This window comes from Neovison vison, chromosome 1 (genome assembly GCF_020171115.1).
Source record: "Neovison vison isolate M4711 chromosome 1, ASM_NN_V1, whole genome shotgun sequence".
Classification (NCBI taxonomy): Eukaryota; Metazoa; Chordata; class Mammalia; order Carnivora; family Mustelidae; genus Neogale; species Neogale vison.
This window is the reverse complement of record NC_058091.1, coordinates 271,163,774-271,183,805: the sequence shown is the minus strand read 5'-3', so window position 1 is coordinate 271,183,805 and position 20,032 is coordinate 271,163,774. Positions and strand designations below refer to the sequence as shown.

The window sequence follows — 20,032 nt, the reverse complement described above, 5'->3', positions numbered from 1 at the left end:
TCCCCATTTGCTGCTGGGCTTGGAGTTGATCTAGAATGTTCTTTGCCATTCTAGGCTTTCTCAGTCCCACCCCCTGATTTGCGTCATCCTGCCACGGCCCTTCGGAGGTGGCAGCACTTTGGAGATCCTCAAGGAAGGCCAGAATCCAAAGGGACTTAGGAAGCCATCAGGTTACTTCTCATTTTATAGAAAACTGAGGCCGTCTCTTGGCCAGGGTCTCCCACATGGCACTAAGGGAATCATGATGCCTGTGCTTGGTCTCTTTTCATTCTGCTTTCTTCTTTCAAGGAAAGAAAAATGGGAGCCCCCTTTGCATGGCAGGAGCTACAGGAGCATAGATGAGAAGAGGACTAGGTCTGGCAGCACCAGCCCCCAAGACCGATCTGCATGCTGTCATTCCTGCTCCTCCAGGCATTGAGCCTTCTGCTCTCTTCCCTCCCACCACGTGGGCCAGCCGTTGACACACCCTGAGCCCTCAAAAGGCAAGGAGGTGTTGCCCAGAAATGCTCTGCATTTCCTGGAAACAGGTCCACCCTTATACTCTGCCCTGCCGGTGAGCTCTTTAAGATAGAGCCCAACACATGATTCTGGGAAGACTGAAGGCACTTCGCAAGCTTCCAGGACTAAGTATCTAATAGGAGGCTCACTTAGAAACTGAGCTTGGGGGTGTGTGGAAATATTTGCCAGTGGCCCTTCTACAGAAGATTGATTCTGCAGTGACTTTTACTGAATTCATAGAGGCATTCCTTTATGAAAAATAAACTAAAGCTGTACAGGCATGCTTTGTAATGGGACAAACCAGGGATGAAGCCTGCTCGGATACACAGAGATGGCCTCTGAAGTTCCAAGATAGAGGCACCTGGGTGGCTCAGTGGGTTAAAGCCTCTGCCTTTGGTCAGGTCGTGATCCCAGGGTCCTGGCATCAAGCCCCACATTGGGCTCTGCCCAGCAGGGAGCCTGCTTCCTCCTCTCTGCCTGCCTCTCTGCCTGCTTGTGATCTCTCTCTCTGTCAAATAAATAAATAAAATCTTAAAAAAAAAAAAAAAAGTTCCAAGATAGTAGCTAACAAGTGTTTGGTGCTTACTGTGTGCTAGGCTTTTTTCTGAGCACTTCACAAATAGCAGCTCAGTTAGTCCTTATAGTCCCATTAGGTTAGAAACTGTTCCCATTTACAGAAACCGGAGTCACCAAGGGGGAACAGGTGTTGGAGCCCAGGCACTTACCCACTGCACCACGCTGATGCTGGGGTGAGGTAGGCAGTTTTCCTGACTCCTAGCCCAGTGCTCTTCCCACAGAGGCACCCGTCCCATAATTCTCACTTGTGTTTCTGCATTTTGTTCTTCCTGGGACTTGGCTTAATGCCTCCAGAAGAGCCCAGGCCCAAGGGTTTTTGTAGATCTTTTCTGAGGTAGGGACATAGCAGCTTTTGGAGGGAAAGAGCATTGACCCTGCAGTGCCCATGTCTGCTGCCAGCATCCGCTACTAGCTTCATGGGCTGGACCCTTGGCAGTGTTACCTAATTTCTGTATCCACAGTCAGTAGTGTGTGTTACCTTGTTGTTGAGAAGAGCATTTTTCAGTCACTGCAGACGGGGTGCCCACAGCAGATGTTGAGCCCATTTACTACATCCCACGCAGTGTAGGTGAAGCAGTCACATGTGGAGGTTAAGATTAAAGCCCTTGTATGAAGTGAGCCCTCAAAGGACAGGAACTGTCTCACTCACCACTGCTTCCCCAGTGCCTGGCACACAGGTCCCTCCATAGCCCCATTATCCGTGGTCAGGTGTCATGGTAGGGTGGTGGGAACCCAGGACAGGGACCTCAGAAAACAAGTTGATATTCTTAGCACAAGTCAGGGCGCTCTTTTTCTCAGTTCTTGTTCTGTGATATGGGGAGAACCACGTCTGCCCTTCCTCAGACTGTTGGAGACTTTGACCCAGTGATGGGTGAGGTAGTGTCTTACAAGTTCATTAGTCCTGGTCAGCAGGCGAAGGAGAGTTTACCTGAATGGGTGGTGGTGTATGCTTCGTTCAGCTTTCTTCTGTGCCCCAGAGCGGGGCCTGTACAAAGTCCCTGTTTTTTCCACCTCCCTTTCCCTTCTTCCATCCTTTCCTTTCTGATCTGCTGGAGGCGGCAAAATCCTCCTGGGCTTGGTGCTGGCTGGAGCTCAGGCCTTTGGGTTGCAGGTGGCCTTAGAGCATTGCCTTTCACTGAACAGTGCTTTGATTCCTGACGGTGCTTTGCCCTTCTTCCCTTACACTGCGTGATGGCATCCCCACCTGATGGCAGGTAAGTAGGCTAATAGGCTCAGAGAAGCAGATTCTGGCGCTGGTGGCCTCAGCCCCTTGTTCAGCCAGTGCACGTGAGCTGGAGCCCTTTGGGGACTTGAGGAACCTAATGTTTGTCTCCTGCACTGCCAGAAGAGGCCTCGGGTAGCCTGGGATTTTGTATCCTTAGGGTCAGATGTCTTCTCACGTGACCTTGGCCAGCCACTTAGCCTCTGAAACCCGGATTGAGTTCCACTGTTGTGAGGATCAGGAGACATGATGCACAGAAAACTTGCAGCCAGAAGCTTGCGTGGTGAAAGCTTAGTAAGTGGCAGCCGTTATTGTGTAGCGGACCCAGATGTTGGGGCCATTGGATGAGCAAGGAACAGGCTTAGCCTAAGAGAGTGGAGATTATTTGGCTGTGAAGGAGGGAGGCAGGCAAACAGTTCCCTTAAAGAGCCTTCATTCTTCTCCTTCTGGCACAGCCATAGTTTGGAGCTCATTGTGAAACTGAACCCCAAGCCCAGCCCAGACTGATCCTTTGTGACCTCAACGTCTGTCAAGACATTGAGCCCATGGCTTCTTGGCCTGATGAGTCTTGGTTCCCAATGCTAGAGATTGAACTTGTGGGTAAATGGAGGGGTTGTGCTCCTTCTGCATCCCTCTGTGGCTGCTGTTTGTGTGTGTAATGAACTCGTGCTACGTCCTGCTGTTGTGAGCCTGTTCATTCCTGTCTGCAGACGGGAGACCCTGGTCCGAGGGTCAGAGACTGGGCTTCCTTCCCAGCACTCTTATTCCCAGGCAGCTCGGTTCTCAAACATTAACTGGCACCTGTATTACATAGGAAGCTTGCTAAAACTGTAGATGCCCAAGCTCTGTCTTCCTCAGACTGATTCCTGGAGCTCGAGGGAATCCAGGAATGTGCATAAACCAAGCCTTCCCTCTCCACCAAGTGGTGTTGCAAGCCTGCTAGCTCCCTGGTCCCAGTTTCCACAGCTGTGACGTGAGGGCTTTTCATACAGGCTTCTCTGGCTGAGCAGAAGGTAAAGGGGGAGGGGGCTTGGGATACATATCCATCAGAACAGCTCTGCCAAGTCAGAGTATGTGACTCTTGATCTCAGGGTTGTAAGCCCCACATTGGATGTAGAGAGATTACTTAAAATATTTTTAGAAAAGTTATTCAACATACTTTTTAAAAAGAACATAAATGTAGAAGTATTAAATGTTTTAATTTTAATCTATGTTAAATTTAATTATGAATAAGTAGATGTATTATTAATTTTAATTAATATAAAATAGGGGCACCTGCGTGGCTCAGTTAAGTATTTGCCTTTGGTCTAGCTCATGATCCCAGAATTCTCAGGTTGAACCTGCTTTAGGAGTCTGTTTCTCCCTCTCTCTCTACTCCTACCCCTGCTTCTTCTCTCTCTCCTCAAATAAACAAAATCTTTAAAAATATATATATATAAAAATGAGACCCATGTACCCACTACCAGTTTAAGAAGTGCAGCCATGATTTTAAAATGTTAGATGCGGTGTTGTAATTCTGGGTAACCTGTATGAGAATTTAACAATTAAAACTCTTTGCGTTCAATAAAATAACTCCTAAATGTGTCCAGAGAAGACCTGCGTTAGAATTAGCTAGTAGAATAAACAAAATCTTTAAAAAGGGAGGGGGCGCCTGGGTGGCTCAGTCTGTTAAGTGTCTGCCTTTGGCTCAGGTCATGATCCCAAGGGTCCTGGGATGGAGTCCCACTGTGAGCTCCCTGCTCAGCCTGGGGGCCTGCTTCTCCCTCCACCTCTGCCTGTCCCTCCCTGTGCTTATGCTCTCTCTCTCTCAGATAAATAAATAAAATCTTTTAAAAAATGAAATTTTAGAACTGCTATCCTTTGTAGCAGTGGTTTTGATGGTAGGTTTTTTCCCCTTGGGAAGCTAGCTTCATCTAAAGTTGTAGTTAGGGTGATCAGTGAATGTAGGAATAAAAGTCAAAGGATGTTAGGCTTGGAAGGACTGCAGATGACAGGTTCCCTTCCATCCTAACCATAGGCCTCTGAATGGAGGGACTGAAGACCCCTGGATAGGAATTCACCTGAAGCTCACACAGCAAGGGCTCTTGCACCTGCATTGGTGCTGACCTCCCATCCCCTGACTCCCAGCCCAGGGCTTTGCTCACCACCCCCACTGTCCTGGAACATGGGGCAGTGGTCCTTCTTTCCTGGTCTTTCCTTCCCCTGGTGGCCAGATTTAGCAAGTAAAAATAAGTAAAAATACAAGTCTCCCAATTAAATTTGAATTTCAGATAAATGGTGCATGATTTTTTAGTATAAAGTGTCCCAAATATTGCACAGGACATACTTACTCTGAGAGATTACTTGCTGATCATCTGAAATTCAAATTTAATTAGGTACGTTCTGAGATTTTTTTTTTTTTTTTTAAATCTGGCAACCATAATCCATCTCACGTTTTTTTTAAGGCACCAGACAGATAGAAGAATTACCTTGAAGAGAGGAAAAAAAAAATAGCATGCATTGTGTGTTTAATGAGGACCTCATTTAAGCTGTTAAATGTGTGAGCTACCAGCTGTCATAAACCTCACAGTTAGAGATCCTGTCTGGCTCTGGGATCTCCCATATAAATTGCCTTTTTGCCTCCATCCCAGACCTGCTTGTTTGGCCCTCATTCCTGTATGGCGTGGTTAATGCCTATCGAGTTACAAGTGCATGAAAGGTTAGTCAGATCTGACCGTGCCCCCTGGCCTTATGGGTTCTCCTACTTGATGTCAACTGATGGCTAGAACGGCTTTGGGTAGACCCAGCCTAGTACGTTGGTGATGCTTTGGGGTTTGGATAGAGAGCGTAGACACCTTCTTCATTTGCTGAAGGGGAAGGGATCTGCCAGTGGCTCGAGGACATCTCAGCAGTGGTGCAGCCCCCCTCTCCTCACCCATGGCTTCCCAGGACTCTGCTCTTTCCCAGCAGGGGTGGAGCATGTGGCTCTAAAGGGGCCCCCAGCCCAAAATCCTCAAAAGAGACAGATCAGCTGCTTCTGGGAAGCAAGGGCTGACCGGCTGACCTGGGTTGGGATAACTAGTCCCTACCCAAGAACTCCAGCTTGCCATCCGCTCCCAGGATTCCTGGCAGGTCTCTTCCAGTGCCGTGGAGTAGCGCTTTGCCAGGTATACCCAGCCTGCAGGGCTGGAGCTGTTAGGGCTCGGTGATCTCAGAGAGCAGGAAACTGAGGACTGGCGGGGTGCCTTGCCCTACCTCGCCACTCGGATAAGGGATCAGTCCTGTCTGCCTGCATCCTGTCTTGCAGAGGGAGCCCTGGGGAGGTGTGGAGGAAAAAGTTGGGAGGTAGAAATGACCTCTGCCTCCTAGATCCACTTCAGCAAGAGCACTCCTCCTCTGTCTTGTGTTCCAGTTCCATGTGAGAAGTTGTTTTCTGAAAAACAGGGGCAGTTCTTCTAACGCTTGGGTTCCTAAGCCTGCCCTCCAGCCCCCACGCATGCCCTGCCCCCTTCCCATGAGTGGGTGTCGGTGCATAGAGCATAGTCTGTTTCAGCAGGAAACTGGCTTCCCTACCAGCTGGGAGAGCTCTGGACTTGGGGGCAGGAGCTGGGTATTCAGCGTCAGCTCCACAACAATTCACTGGCCACTGTGGGCACGGCCTGGCCCCTCCTGGGCTCACTTTTCCTGTCTGTACAAGGAGATGCCTTCTGGTCTTGACTGGGTCTCAGAGCCTCTCGGTTCCAATAAAAGTGATAATCGAAGTAATTGGGACAGGGGAGGCTGAGAAGCCACTTGAAGCAGAGAATTAGGTTAAGACAATAAAATGAAGGATGCCTGGCTGACTCAGTTGCATAAGCATCTGCCTTCAGTTCAGGTCATGATCCCAGGATCCTGGGATTGAGCCCCACTTCGGGCTCCCTGCTTAGCTGGGAGTCTGCTTCTCTCTCTCCCTCTGCCTTTCCCCTGCTAGTGCACAAGCTCACTCTCTCTTCTCTCAAAATCTTTCTAAAAAATGAATTTGTATTACCTGAGATGGTGGGTGAGCACTAGGGACGGGAAAATCAGCTGTCAGGTTAGTAGCCTCCCACATCAGGATGGTGGAGTCAGGCAGGCAGCAGAGCATCGCTTGTGCCTCAGAACCTTCCCAAGACTGGTGGCTCCTGAAATCCAGGGCTTAGGAGAGCATGCGGGAGCCTGGAAGTGGAATTTGGCTTGTAGACCATTTTTTAAAAAGGTGAACTGTTTAGCAGTATTTATAAAGCAGGAAATTCTACTTTATTTTTCTGCTTTTCTGGGAAAACTCAGAAGTCCTGGCAACACCAGGTTGTTGGAGGGGAGAGCTTGGCTCCTTCTGAGCAGGTGCTTCTGCTGCCCCCTTAGCTGGTACATGTGCCTCCTGGCTTGCCAAGGCTGCCAGCCCGCCTTGGGATTTCTACTACGGCCTAAGGCCCGGAGGCTGAACGTCTGGGAGGTTCATGTGCTGTGTTTTTTTGCTGCATACCATCTCTTGTTGTGTCTTTTCCACAAACTGGTTTGGGTTAAAGCTCACCGATTCCAAGTCTGAGAACAGAACAGAGGTCTAGACTCCACAGGGGTTGCCAGTGCCGGACCATACCACTGTGCTCTCCAGGCGTGATGCAGAGGGGTCATTCACCTTTCCTCCCAGAAGAGAACGCTTTGGGAGTTCTTTGAGATGCACCCATATTTAGGTATATTCCTTCATTGAGTAGAATGTTGACTGTGGGCCTGCCACGTATGTGCTGCAGTCTGGGGTTACACAGAAAAGATCCCTACCCCATGTATTTGGTGGTCGCTGTCCACAAAAGGTGTGTCACAGGCTGACAAGGCCCAGGGGGTCAGTCTCTATGAGGATTTCTCTCCCACTCTGGAACCTGGTAGCTTGCTGAGCTTGGACAAGTCATTTAGCCTCTCAGCCTTAGTGTCCTCATCTGTGATCTGGGAATCATCCTAACCCTACCCCTGAGTGGTTGTGAAAAACAAATGAGCTGCTGTATGTAAAGAACTTTGGCATCTGAGGGGCGCCTTGGTCACAGTTGGTTAAGTGTCTGCCTTTGGCTCAGGTCATGATCCCAGGGATTGAGCCCCACATCAGGCTCACTGCTCAGTGGGGAGCCCACTCCTCCCTGTCTGCCTGCCCCCCCCCCGTCAAGTAAATGAACATAATCTTAGAAAAAACAAGAGAGGGGAACTTTGGCACCTTGCAAGGATGTAATATGGCCTCAGTAAGTGATGAGTGGGGTTGAGATAAAGTTGCAGTCATTTCTGGGGGTGGCTCTGAAGACCCCAAGTTACAGACTGAATTAGAATTTTCTCCAGAGTTCCTAGTTGGGTTGCTCCTTACATTGGGCACTCGCAGAAAAGACTTCCTTGGAAGAAATCTGAAATTAATGCTGAGGTCTGTGAGTAATGTCATCTGGAATATATACTAGGCTATTTTGCTTTCTGAGCAACTGGAATAGTAGTGTCTTTTTGAGGCAGCTTAGTAAAGTCACACCTACAAAGCCACTTAGACTAGCACCCAGTCAACAGGAGTTGTTACTACAGCTCTTCGAACCTAGAACCAAATGTGCTCTTCAGCAAGGCCGGGTTAGGGTGCTGGCGCTCGGTGCTTGTGTGTCGCAGCTGTGATGTTTATTAGTTAGCTAGTTATTAGTTTATTAGTTAGGACTTCAGGGGCTAGCACCAGCCTTAGGGGCAAGGTCCATGTCTGGTCAGGGAGAATGGGGGCGCCAGGCTGCCTGGTCACCACAGGCTAAAGATAGTCCATTGGGGATGGGCCTGGGCCAGGCCAGGCAGCTCCATGTGACTGGAGCCCAGTGGCCCTGTCCCTCCTCCCAGGCCAAGGGGCACAGACTGTGGCCGGCAGCTTCCTTTGAGCCAAGCCTCAGAATGGTCTGATGTTCTGAAGGTTCCCCACACCCCCAGACCTCCACATAGGGATGCCCTCCAGCCCCTTTCTCCATTTCATCCACAGGTCTGGTAGAGTCAGGATGGGAGGGCTGGGCAGAGAGGTCTCTGAGGAGTGGCAGCAGTGGCAGCAGCAAGAACTGGTGAGCAGGGGGAGGAAGTTAGCTCAGCATCCTTTTTACTCTGGAAGGTTTCTGCCTAAGGGCTGTTAGGGTCAGAGAGAGGCTTATGGTCACCAAACTCCTCCGTGACCCTACCCCAGTCTCCAGGGTGGGTGATAACTGAGAATATACCAGGTTTTCAGACTGTGCCCCCTGGGCTGGCATAGGAGGGATGAGCACAGGTGGGCGATGTCACCCAGACTCTTCCTGCCTCACCACCTTCTTAGCTGCTTTTGCTGCCTTCTGCATTCACGGTCCCAGGCTGCAGCGTATGCAGATAGTGGTGGCCTTCCCCATATTGGGAGGCTATAGGTGGGGGCAGAATCCATGTTAGCTGGAAACCCCCAACCCCCAGAACCTCATTACATTGGAGCAGAGGCAGGTGGAAGAACTGGGAATTGGGCCTGGAAGCTGTGTCTCTTTCTGCACCAGGGCTGCTGGGGTGCCAGAAATAGGGACTTCAGCTGGGTGCATGGTGGCACTTTCCCTTGCCTGTCTCTGTGTAGGGAGAGAGGGATTGTCAGGTTGTTGGCGTCCTGTCATGGGATTGTGACTTGCCCTGCTCTGTGACCTTGGGTTTTCCTGCAGTGAGCCTTGGTTTTCCCCAGTGTGTAGAATGATAACCCCACATCCCTGCCACTGAGGGCCTGCCCTGTTGGCCACAGTGAGCAGGGAACTTGGACTGGCCTTCTAGTGGTTGAGAGCACAGGTTTTAGTGTCAGACTGCTTGGCATCAAATCCTGTCGGCGAATCCTGTCGTCCTGCTTGTTGCTTGTGATCTTGGGCAAATCTTTCTGCCCTGTGCCTTGGTTTTCTCATTTGTAAAATGAGACCAATTAGAGAAACTAGCTAGTGTTCCAGCAATGCATGGCATCTAGTAAAGGCTCACTGCATTTCATAAGCACTTGTTACTATTCTGACCACAGTTGATTGCTTGCATGAGAAATCTCAGTGGTCTAGGGCTTGCCTTCTCTCCCCTCATACCTCTAGACCTCATGTTACTACCTTTCCATTCATTTGAGGAAGGTCAGGCTTGGGCAGGAGGGGAGGTAGTGCCCGCTCCCCGGCAAGGTTATACAAGTGCCAGAGTCTGGATTAGGACCCAGCCCTGATTGCAGGTAATCGGGTGCCTCAGAATCAAGGCATGGCTGGGTGTGGGGTTCTTCTGGAAGCCAGCAGTGCCTAGGTTTTTTGTTTCTCTGCCTGGGGAGAGGTCTGACTAAAGGTGGGAGGGTGAGACTGTATGTAGCCTTGGGAATTAGCACTTGGAAATCAAAGTCTCTTTTCTTCGGTATAAAATCATGGAGGAGATGGGTTTGTGAACTCATTCATTCAACAGATGTTCCCAGGCCCTGAGTTAGACACTGGGATTACTGATTATGTGGCACTCAAGGAGCCACGTAATCAGGGAGTGAGGGCTATAGTGCTGGGAGAGCATGAAGCAGAGGCACTTGAGTGGAGGGTCTGAGAGGGCTCCCCAGGGAGAGTGACCTAATGGCCAGGTGAAGGTCCACAGGTGGATGAGTGTGAACTCGGGTAATGCAGCCTCTTCTTTAACCTAATAAATTCTCCTGTTCCCCCAGGTAGAAGTTCTTGCCAGTCCGGGTAAACACCCTTTTCAGATGCCAATCTTCAGGCAGTGATGCCAGCCCCAACATAAACATTAGGTCTTGTCCGTTCTGCTGGCACTGAGGCTGAACTCTCTGGCCACCCACTCAGGCCTGTAGTGTCTCTCCCATCCGGTCCGCCTGGTCTCACCTTTTACCCACGTTTGTCCCCCAGTTTCATTTCTAGCTTCTCCCTCTTACCAGTTCTTTTTACCATGACCTGATGAGTTCGACTCACCCTTGTGCCTTCTCCCCCAAAGCCTCTAGTCTCTCACTGGGAGACCAAGCCTTTGCTATCGAGGTCTCCTGGATCTGGCCCCTCTGGGTTGCTTTTATTGCAAAGGGTCGGTAGTATTAGGATTTTTCTAGAACAAGACAGTATAGAAAATGTGTGTGTTTGTTTGTTTTAGCTGGCTTTATACCAGGTGATTATGGGTTTGGTCCCGTTTTAGGCTGAGAGATACTCCTGGGGGCCAGGCTCTCTTCCTTCCATGCTATGTAAAAAATTGAGGCTGGTGGGGAGGGGACCCAGAAAGGGATTTGTAATTGAAGTCAGAACTCCAAGCCTTCCCTGTGCTCTTCCTTCCTCTAGCGTGGCAGGGGCTTATGCCAAAGCCTCCCCCGGGGACCTGTGGTGAATTTCCCGCTCTTTCTTTCCTCTTTCCTGGGGAAACCTGCCCTGGAGCCCAGCCTGTCTATGCAGGGCGGGTCCGGAAGAAGGGCCAGGCTGGAGTTGGCGGGAGCGGGGTGCGCGTTTGTAATCTGAATCAGGGAATTGAGCCGGTTGATCCTGAGGAGTTTTTCTCCACACAGTCTGATTCTTTTCATGTTGAGAGATTGTTTTTTCCTTTTTAATGATGAGGATGAAGATTACTTAGAAGTAGTAAACTTTGTGTGTGAATCTGAATTGAAGTATTTTGCATTTGCTGTGTGCTGGGCCCTCTCCTGCTCTGTTCAGGGAACCGTCTCGGCTGTGCTGTGAGATAATCAGGACTTCAGTCTTAGAGATGAGGAAACTCAAGTTCAGAGGGGTTGTCCGGGGGCAGAGAATGTGTAGTAGATAATAAATCTGTGTAGTTACGATGGGCTGTCTGCTCTCCTCCACTGTTTGAATGAAGGGGCGGCAGTTGAGGCTGAGAGCACGAATCTCGGGGTGTTACGCAGTCAGCCGCTCCACTTTGCAGGGAAGCTGCCCTCTGCCCTCCCCACCCTCAGCACCCACCTCTGCCCACCTCGTTCCCTGCTATCCCACATTAGCCCTGGTGGTTTAGCTCCCCTGCTGCCTGCCGCTCTCAGTAACCTGAATGAAAATGGTGAGTTGGCCATGCGGATCCAGGTTCACAAAATCTCCTGGTGTTCCACCCCGACGACCACAACCAGACGTAGAGGAGAGGCTCTGGTGGGCTTCATTTAAGACCCAAATGCAGGTGTATATTTAGGAAGCCCCTTCACCCCCTGGAACTAGAATCATTACCTACTTCTTTGCTGAGGGTGGTCCTATGGGACAGAAAGTGGCTTTTCTCCTTTTCTAGCTACCTGTTAGCTCCTGACTTGCCTTTATCAAGGAGGAAGGTCCTCCTGCAGCGCCTTTCTGCCATCCTGCTCCCGAAGAACGGTGGGCCTCAAGCAGGGCCTGCCTTACCACACTTGTACCTCCAGTACCTGAGAACCTCTCTCTGTCTTCAGTAACTCCATTTATCAGGAAACCCCAAAAGTGCCCTAAGATGGCACCAGGAAGGAGTTTTGACCCTACCGGTGGACACCTGGGGTTCATGGCAAGCCCGAAGAGCACTTGAACAAAGAGAGTTGGGACTTCTGGCTCTCATCCTGGCTGTTCTTAGGGAGGCACCTTCAGGGCTCTGTTCCCTATCTGCAGACAGAAGGGATTAGAACCATGGTCCTTTTTGCTGCTCTAACCTTCTATGACTGTTTTCTTGTCCGGGTGCAGGGTGGCGAGTTTAGTGTTTCCTGAGCTGGGCTTGGGTCAGTGGCAGCTGGCCCAAGTGTCAGAACGCAGAGGCGGGAGGAGGGGGCTTATTCCCTGTTTTGGCTGGGATGATACTGGACATGGGGACTAGCACCTGCGCAAAGGATTGGTTTTCATTGGGAGCCATTTCAGATGCCAAGCCCTGTATATATTGTGAAGCTGAAGAGTGTGTTGGTTGGTTGCCTGGTGAGGGAGGATGCTGGGGGGTGAGGAGGATGGGGACCCAGAAAGGGATGTGTAATTGAAGTCAGAAAGCCTAGTCTTTTTTTCTAGTCTCCCACAGGGCCTGACAGCAGTGCATTCGAGCCTTCCCGGCTTTTCCTAGGCCCCCACAGGATTTTAACAGATCTAGGAATTTTACATAACGGCAGAAGTAGTTCTCTCTCCCTAGTGCACCCTTATGTCTCTAGGAGACTTTGTTCTTCCTTAGAGTAGAGGCAGTCTAAAATTCTAGCTGTGAGCAGAACAAGAGCAGGGTGCTATGGGTCCTGGGAGCAGCAGGGGGCTAGCTGGGCATGGGGCTTTTTCAACAAACTGCACATAGGACTCCTTGAAGAATATTCCTGTGTATGTCCAGATCAGCCATATTTTCTCAAGTCATCTTGGGGTTGGTGAGGGAATTAGGGATTCACTGTGGTCTTGTAGTAGCAAGATGGCTCTCCCATTAATTGAAGCCCCAACTTTCAGTACATTACATGTCCCTTTGTGATCTTGGTGGGTGAAATGTCAGGCAGGGTGATCACAGGATAGGACTCCTCCCAATTTTAAGAAAATTTTAAGAAGATAAAAGAAATAATGACCTAAAGAACTTCTCCTCACCTTTTCAAGGAAAGTCTCCAGGAACACCTCGCTCTCTGAGCCTGATTCTCTTCTCCTGCTCCTTGTTAATGAACTTGAAGTTGCAGCCCCTTGGCCTGCTCTTGTCCTGCTCTTGTCCTGATAGCATGCAGGGAGTGTTTTGGGGGCTGGAGCATGGGTCCTTGGAGAAGTGATTACTGCCATAACTCAGGTGTAGTCAAGGGAGATAATCCTGTATCAGCTGCTTCTGCCGGGTCCTGGCTTCAAGCAGCAGCCCAGTTGAGGAATTGGGTGGTGGTAAGCTTCTTGGAGCCACCCAGGATTGGCAAGAAAGTTGGTGCATAGTAGCACCCTGGTTCTACAAGCTTCATCCTCTTGGGACTGAGAGATTTTCTGGGTTTCCCCTGTCCGGCACCAAGGATGGAAGAGGCTGTGGGCTGGGTTCCACAGCTCCAGCTCTCAAGGTCTGTCGGGTATCTTGAGGGGCAGTGGCTCCGGTAGGGTTTGAAAGTCAAGAATACTGTGGCCAAGGGATGCCTGGGTGGCTCAGTTGGTTGGAGGACTGCCTTTGGCTCAGGTCATGATCCCGGAGTCCCGGGATCGAGTCCCGCATCGGGCTCCCAGCTCCACTGGGGAGTCTCCTTCTCTCTCTGACCTTCTCCTCACTCATGCTCTCTCTCACTGTCTCTCTCTCAAATAAATAAATAAAATCTTAAAAAAAAAAAAAAAGTAATACTGCGGCCTCACAGTAGTCACGGGCTCTTTCTACTCATTAAGAGAACATGGGTCTGTTCAAAGGGTAAAAAATTCCTTTTGAGACCAACTAGGGAGATTTCTTTGCTCAGGGACTGGGGGCAGCTCTTACCTTGGCATGGTTGACCAACAATGGAGTCAAGGTGATTGGAGAGAAGTGGGTGAGCAGAGCCCCAGGATGTACCTTTTCCCATGGATCTCTGGTGGTGGCAAGGTTCAGAAACCGTTGTTCTTCGGAAGTGTGTTTGGAAAATAAGTGTAGGTGTAGAAGGGACCAGACCTTTTAGAGTTATTTCCTTTAAATTTCTTTTTTCTTTTTATAAAAAGCCCATGTCCTTGCAATATGTGTTTTCTGTTCAATTTCATGAATAATCAGAAATAAAAACTCCCTATGGATACATTAAAAAAAAAAAGCCCATGTCTTTGTTGAAATGACTGGAAAATTCCAAACAGAATTAAATCACTGTTAACATACTACTTTACTCCTACTAATACTTGGTTATATGGCCTTCTAGATAGTCCTACTAGTGTGTATGTACATATACATGGGGCTTTTTAAAAATAGTTGAAAGAACTTGAGCAAGCAGGGGGAAGGGCAGAGGGAGAGGGAGAGAGAAGCTGAAGGAGACTTCGCTGAGCGTGTGAGGCTCACAACTCTGAGATCATGACCTGAGCTGAAACCAAGAATTGGTTCTCAGCTTACTGAGCCACCCAGGTGCTCCTAAATATACATGTTTTTTATTTGCTTTATAAAAATAGGATTGCAGGGGTGCCTAGGTGGCTCAGTTGTTCAGTGTCTGCCTTCGGCTCAGGTAATGTTCCCAGGGTCCTGGGATCAAGCCCCACATTGGACTCTGCTCAGCAGGGAGCCTGCTTCTCACTCTCCCACTCCCCCTGCTTGTGTTCCCTCTCTTGCTGTCTCTCTGTCAAACAAATAAATAAAATCTTTAAAAAAAAATAAGATTGCAACTCTTCTCATTTATTGCGTATATCTTTTCATATCTTATATCTCTGGCAGAGAGCATTATCTTTTTTAATGACTGCTCTAAAAATTGTTGAACTAATTTCTTTAGCCATTTTTCTGCTGTAGGACATTGAAAGGTTTTCAATTTTTTAAAGTTAGACATAGCAACTTCTGTTATGTACAACAGGTTTTTACGTAACTCCAAACATGCATCTAATTTGTATGATTGGGATAAATTCCTAAAGGCAGGACCATTGAGTCAAGTGGGTCTCACTTTTGCTTTGGGAATTTGGAGAGCAGTCTTTCCTGAGTGGCTAACCCTTCTGTTGACTGCAGTCATTGAGGACTGAGCTGGCCTGGGTGAGGGGATGGGGAAGCTTAGAAGAGAGAGCCCTAGACTTGATTGCCAGCTCAGGGTTTTTATCTTGCCTTCCCCGTGATCACTCGTTTGGGCCTGCTCACCCACAGGCTTCCACAGTATTAGAGCCCGAGAAGGCCTTTCAGATCCTTCCTTTTTGGAATCTGCTGGGATTAGGGAGCCTTCTGCTATAGAGCCAGCTCTGGCATGGCCTCAGTCATGGACTTTTACCCTCCCCAGGACTCAGGGCCCTCTTTATGGGAAGGTGCAGAGCTGGGAGGGCCCTTCTGCTTCAGAGTTGAGTTCCTGGGCTGTTGGCTACTGTTTGTGTCCATGATCTCACTTTCTGTGGTTGCTTCTGAGAGGCTGGTACAGTTGTTGCTGTGTCCTTACCCTCTTCATCACGTCTCCCTCCTTTGGAAACCTGCACATTATTTGATGGTGTAGGGATGGGAAAGAGGGTGAGGAGCTAGTGGTGGCCTCCGTCCATGGGTTTTGCATAACCACCTCTCCCTTCTTGTTCCCACAGAACATTCTGCTCCAGCCAAAGTGGTGAGGGCGGCAGTTCCTAAACAGCGCAAAGGCAGCAAGGTAAGGAGACCTAAGCAACCGAAGGGGACTTTCTTGAAGAAGGAGGTGGTGGCCTCTTCTGAGCTTCCGGGTAGTTCTGGATCTTCTCTGTAGTGGCGGAGCCCTCCAGGCCTCCAGTGTGGATGGTTTAGTGGACAGACTGATTGTGGCTTCTGATCTCTTGCGGGAATTGTATGTGGGGTGAGGGGCTGAATGGCAGAGACAAGGCCACCCCAGGGCCCTCATAGAATGTGTCTTACAGGTTGGTGACTTTGGAGATGCAATCAACTGGCCCACACCTGGAGAGATAGCCCACAAGAGTGTACAGGTATGTCTGTGGGGAAGAATGGGCAGGTTTGAATGCTCTGGACACACATTTGGTTTCTTGTCAGAGCCTTGGATCTTACCTTACTCGGTTTTTTAGGAGGAGTGGTTGGTATAATATGGCAGCACTGAAATAGCTAAGGATCATCATCATTTGAGCCCTGTATGTCAGGAACTGCCAAGTGCTGCTTACCTGTCCCTCACGGTGACTTAGAGACGGGTCCTTTAGCAATTCCTGTTTTACAGATGAGGCCACTGAAGATAATAACTGTGAGCCCTTGGGAGAGGCTCATAACCAGCCTTGATGGTCAAGTGGGGATTGGAAGTCAAGTATGTTACGTTGTTCCAGAGCTTGTGTTTTCCATCAGCCGTACTTGGGTTGCTAGTGAGTGAAGCAGGAGACTGGCCATTAGGCCAAGTACCCACCTCTAGACCATATGTCTTAGGGAAGCTTTTGTAGCGCACTCTAGTCCCAGCAGAGGAGGAACTCCGGATCAGTCCTGTCTTTCTGGTGTTTTTGTGCTGGGCTGATGGCCTAGATTCCTCACTAGCTGTGACTTCTGGCCTTTATGCCGTAGACAGGGTTGCTGTGGACAAGCTGAGGGCCAGCAGCTCTTCCATGCCACAGACTGCCAGGACAGTATGGTCTTGTGGGGAGTAAATACATAGCCCCTGTGTCCTAAGGGTTGTTTCTCAAGACTCAAGGAAGATGGAGAGACAGATTGTCTCCTACCTGCTGCCTGCCTGACCATGCTTCTCCAGTGGAAGCCTCTCAGGCATAAAAACGGGACCTTAAAATACATCTAGGCCAACTCCTCACATGCTTCAGTTCCTAGTTCCTGCCCTGTCTCTAGTAGCAGGGGTTCCCTCCTGTCCCATCCCAGGAGGCTCTCAGGTACACGTCACCTCCCTGTTACTCTGCTTCCCGCTGCAGCCACAGTCCCACAAGTCCCAGCCTGCCCGGAAGCTGCCACCCAGAAAAGACATGAAGGAACAGGAGAAAGGAGAGGGAAGCGATAGTAAAGAGAGCCCGAAAACCAAATCAGATGAATCTGGGGAGGAGAAGAATGGGGACGAGGACTGCCAGCGAGGGGGCCAGAAGAAGAAAGGTGAGTGACTTGGCAGCAGGGCTTGGGAGAAGTGGCAGGCAGAACTGTGAAGCATCAGAACTTGGGGCTGCCAGATGGGTTTCCGGAGTCCCGAGAACTCCTTGGGAGGCTGACTGACGTAGGCCTCTGGGCCTGCAGTCTTCACTTCTGCCTTCCGTCTGTCAGTTCCTTGTGTTACTTAACAAGCATCGGTAGGCCCTGTTCTCAACAGTTGGGCTCCTAGCAGTGCATAGAACAGATGAGGTCCCCGCCTCAGAATAATGAGTGTATTTCGCTGTATTGCTGTCCCATGTAAGATTTTGTTTAAAGGCAAGAGATCCCATTTCCTTGGCTAAGGTGTTCAGGGTTATGGGTTGGCTTCTCTAACAGAGATTCAAAGTCACAGTGTTTTAAACAAGATAGAAGGTTCTTTCTCTCACCTGACAGCTGGGTGTCAGTAGGCCAGCTGTAGAATGGCGACCATTTCATTTTGTTTTCCTTTCCTCTTGCTGTGGTGTGTTGGCTCTTCTCGTCTAGGGTGGCTCACTCTTTGCTTCTCATTTCAACTAGCAGGAGTGGAAAAGGGGGAAAGTAGCTCCCTTTGAAGGACTCAGCCTGGAATTGACTACTTTAACGTAGCTCTTGTAGACAGGATTTTGGCACATGTCTAAAGGGAGCCTGGAAGTGCAGTCTCGATTTTGGGCTCCCATGTGTCTGGCCCCAGAAGGGGGTTCTCGGACCATGGGGAAATTGATATTAGGAGTCAGCCAGGACTGACTGTCACTCTGAGGTCCATGGCTTCCTTATTTTGGAGGTAAAATGAGGTCCAGTGTGGGAGGAGGAATTTGCCCAAGGTCATCAGATTGGAATCAGAACTTTTGCTCCAGACAGAGGAGTAACAGAGATAGGGATGGCTAGAAGGGACCTCTCCTTCAAGACTTCCTCATGTCCTCATGCCGTCCTCCAGGGAACAAACACAAGTGGGTTCCATTGCAAATAGACATGAAGCCTGAAGTGCCCAGAGAAAAACTGGTCTCACGCCCTGCTCGCCCGCCAGAGCCGCGGCACACAGCTGCCAACCGAGGGGAGATCAAAGGTATGCACCGCCCACTGGGGAGCGCCTGGGCACGGGGGTCACACTCAGGCGTGACCCAGTGCCCCTCTCCCCATAGGGTCTGAGCCTGCCACCTACGTGCCTGTGCCCATGGCCCCCCCAACCCCAGCCTGGCAACCAGAGACCAAACCGGAGCCTGCCTGGCACGACCAGGACGAGACATCGAGTGTGAAGAGTGATGGGGCTGGTGGGGCGCGGGCTTCCTTCCGTGGCCGTGGACGGGGGCGTGGTCGCGGCCGGGGACGCGGCCGGGGTGGCACTCGAAGTACGTGAGGCCCCTTTGGGCTCCGGGATGTCCGAGGGAGTGTGGCGGGGGCGGTGGGCAGGGATCTCCCTTCCCTTATGGCACCCATTTGCCCCGTAGCCCATTTTGACTACCAGTTTGGCTACCGAAAGTTTGATGGTGCAGAGGGGCCTCGCACCCCCAAGTACATGAACAACATCACCTACTACTTTGACAATGTCAGCAGCACTGAGCTTTACAGTGTGGACCAGGAGCTGCTCAAAGACTACATCAAGCGGCAGATGTGAGTGGATGGGAGCCTTTTTCCTGAAGAGGCGTAGGGTGTCGGGACCTGTCAGAGGGTGGTTGGCGGGCAGAGCAGCGATGGGCAGGTCTTCCTGGTGCTCTGCTGGCCCCAGGGGCTGCCCCTGGCTGGAACTGGGAGAGAGAGAACTGCTGCTTATCCTTTAAAAGCTGAATTTTCATAAAGGTAATATTTATTGCAAAAGTAATACCATATCTGCCCTAAGAAAATTAGAAATACCACCAACAAAAAGGAGAGGGAATGTCCGTTGTCTACCCCACTCAGCAGTTCTCTTTGTAATGGCAGCATGGTCAGAATGCTGGCAGACACGTGCAGGGTTCTCCCTGTTGGTGGGGTGCAGTCTTAAGTGTTTTACAGGATTGTCTTATTTGTCCTGCACTAGTCCTGTGAGCTAGGTCTTACCTCCGTTTCAGAGATGAGCAGACAGACCCTGGAACTTGCCCAGAGTCTCACAGCTGGTAAACAACAAGGCACAGATTCTATCCATTTCCGTCTGATGGCAAAACCCTAGCTCCTAACCACTCCCATATATTGTCCCTTGGTCCAGTGGGGAAGCCATACAAGGAAGTAGATCATTTCAGGAGAGTGTGACAGTATTTTGGGAGAAGAGAAAGTGACTGGTAACAGTGGAACTGGGCTGTAAAGGCGGATGAGGGGTTTGCCAGGTGTACAGCGAGGCTGAAGGGCTGGGGGAATGGGTCTGACCCAAGGTTAGGGAGCCACAACAGGATAACATTTCTTTTCAGCCTGTTACTGTACATACGTACAATAGGGTCAGGGTCAGTCAGAGGCTATGTGAGGTGGCCGGGGTGTACAGGATGAGAAAGGCAGTCTCCTAAGTGACGCAGCAACCCTCTATTTTCTCCCCTCCACCTAGTGAATACTACTTCAGCGTGGACAATTTAGAGCGAGACTTCTTCCTGCGACGGAAAATGGATGCTGACGGTTTCCTTCCCATCACCCTTATTGCTTCCTTCCACCGAGTGCAGGCCCTTACCACTGACATTTCACTCATCTTTGCGGTAGGTCTCCCTCCCTGGGGCTGGGGTGCAGGGGAAGGAAAGGTCCTTACTTACGGAGCTGGAGTGTGGGCCCCCGCAGAGAACCCTGGAGGAGTCCTCATCTGATGACCTCTGCTAAAGCTTCAAGGCTTGGCTGGCCTCTCTGCCTCCCTCCTTCTCTCCTCTCTCTCCCTCTTACTATGGAAAATTGCAGACATTTACAGAAGTAGACAGAATGGTATGATGAACCCATCGCCCAGCCTCAGCAATTGTCAACTCATGGCCTGTCTTACTCCATCTATCCCCCATCTGTTTCCTCTTCCAAATTACTTTGCAGAAAATCCCAGGTAACCTGACATTTCATCCATGTTTCAGTACTTATCTCTAAAAGATAAATACCTGGTTTAAAACAAAAACAAAACGTGGTCACCGTATCATTATCACATATAAAGATATTAACAATTCCTTTATATATCCAAACAGTCCATTGCAATTCACCCTGTTTGGGGGGAAAAAAAAAATTTGTACTCGATGAGAATCGGGATCCAAATAAGAC

The 20,032-nt window shown here is 50.0% G+C and overlaps 1 protein-coding gene across 3 annotated transcripts in view; it reads left to right on the top strand.

The window, feature by feature from the left end:
* LARP1 (La ribonucleoprotein 1, translational regulator) overlaps positions 1–20,032 on the top strand; it is a 59,142-nt gene that overhangs the window by 18,452 nt on the left and 20,658 nt on the right. Inside the window, exons 2-8 of one of the 3 annotated variants that reach the window (XM_044230843.1) lie at positions 15,361–15,422; positions 15,664–15,729; positions 16,660–16,834; positions 17,781–17,909; positions 17,986–18,192; positions 18,292–18,454; positions 19,353–19,497. In XM_044230843.1, coding sequence (XP_044086778.1) covers positions 15,361–15,422; positions 15,664–15,729; positions 16,660–16,834; positions 17,781–17,909; positions 17,986–18,192; positions 18,292–18,454; positions 19,353–19,497 — 947 coding nt within the window. The remainder of the gene's footprint in view (positions 1–15,360; positions 15,423–15,663; positions 15,730–16,659; positions 16,835–17,780; positions 17,910–17,985; positions 18,193–18,291; positions 18,455–19,352; positions 19,498–20,032) is intronic. The other 2 variants (XM_044230834.1, XM_044230825.1) reach the window with 2 other exon arrangements.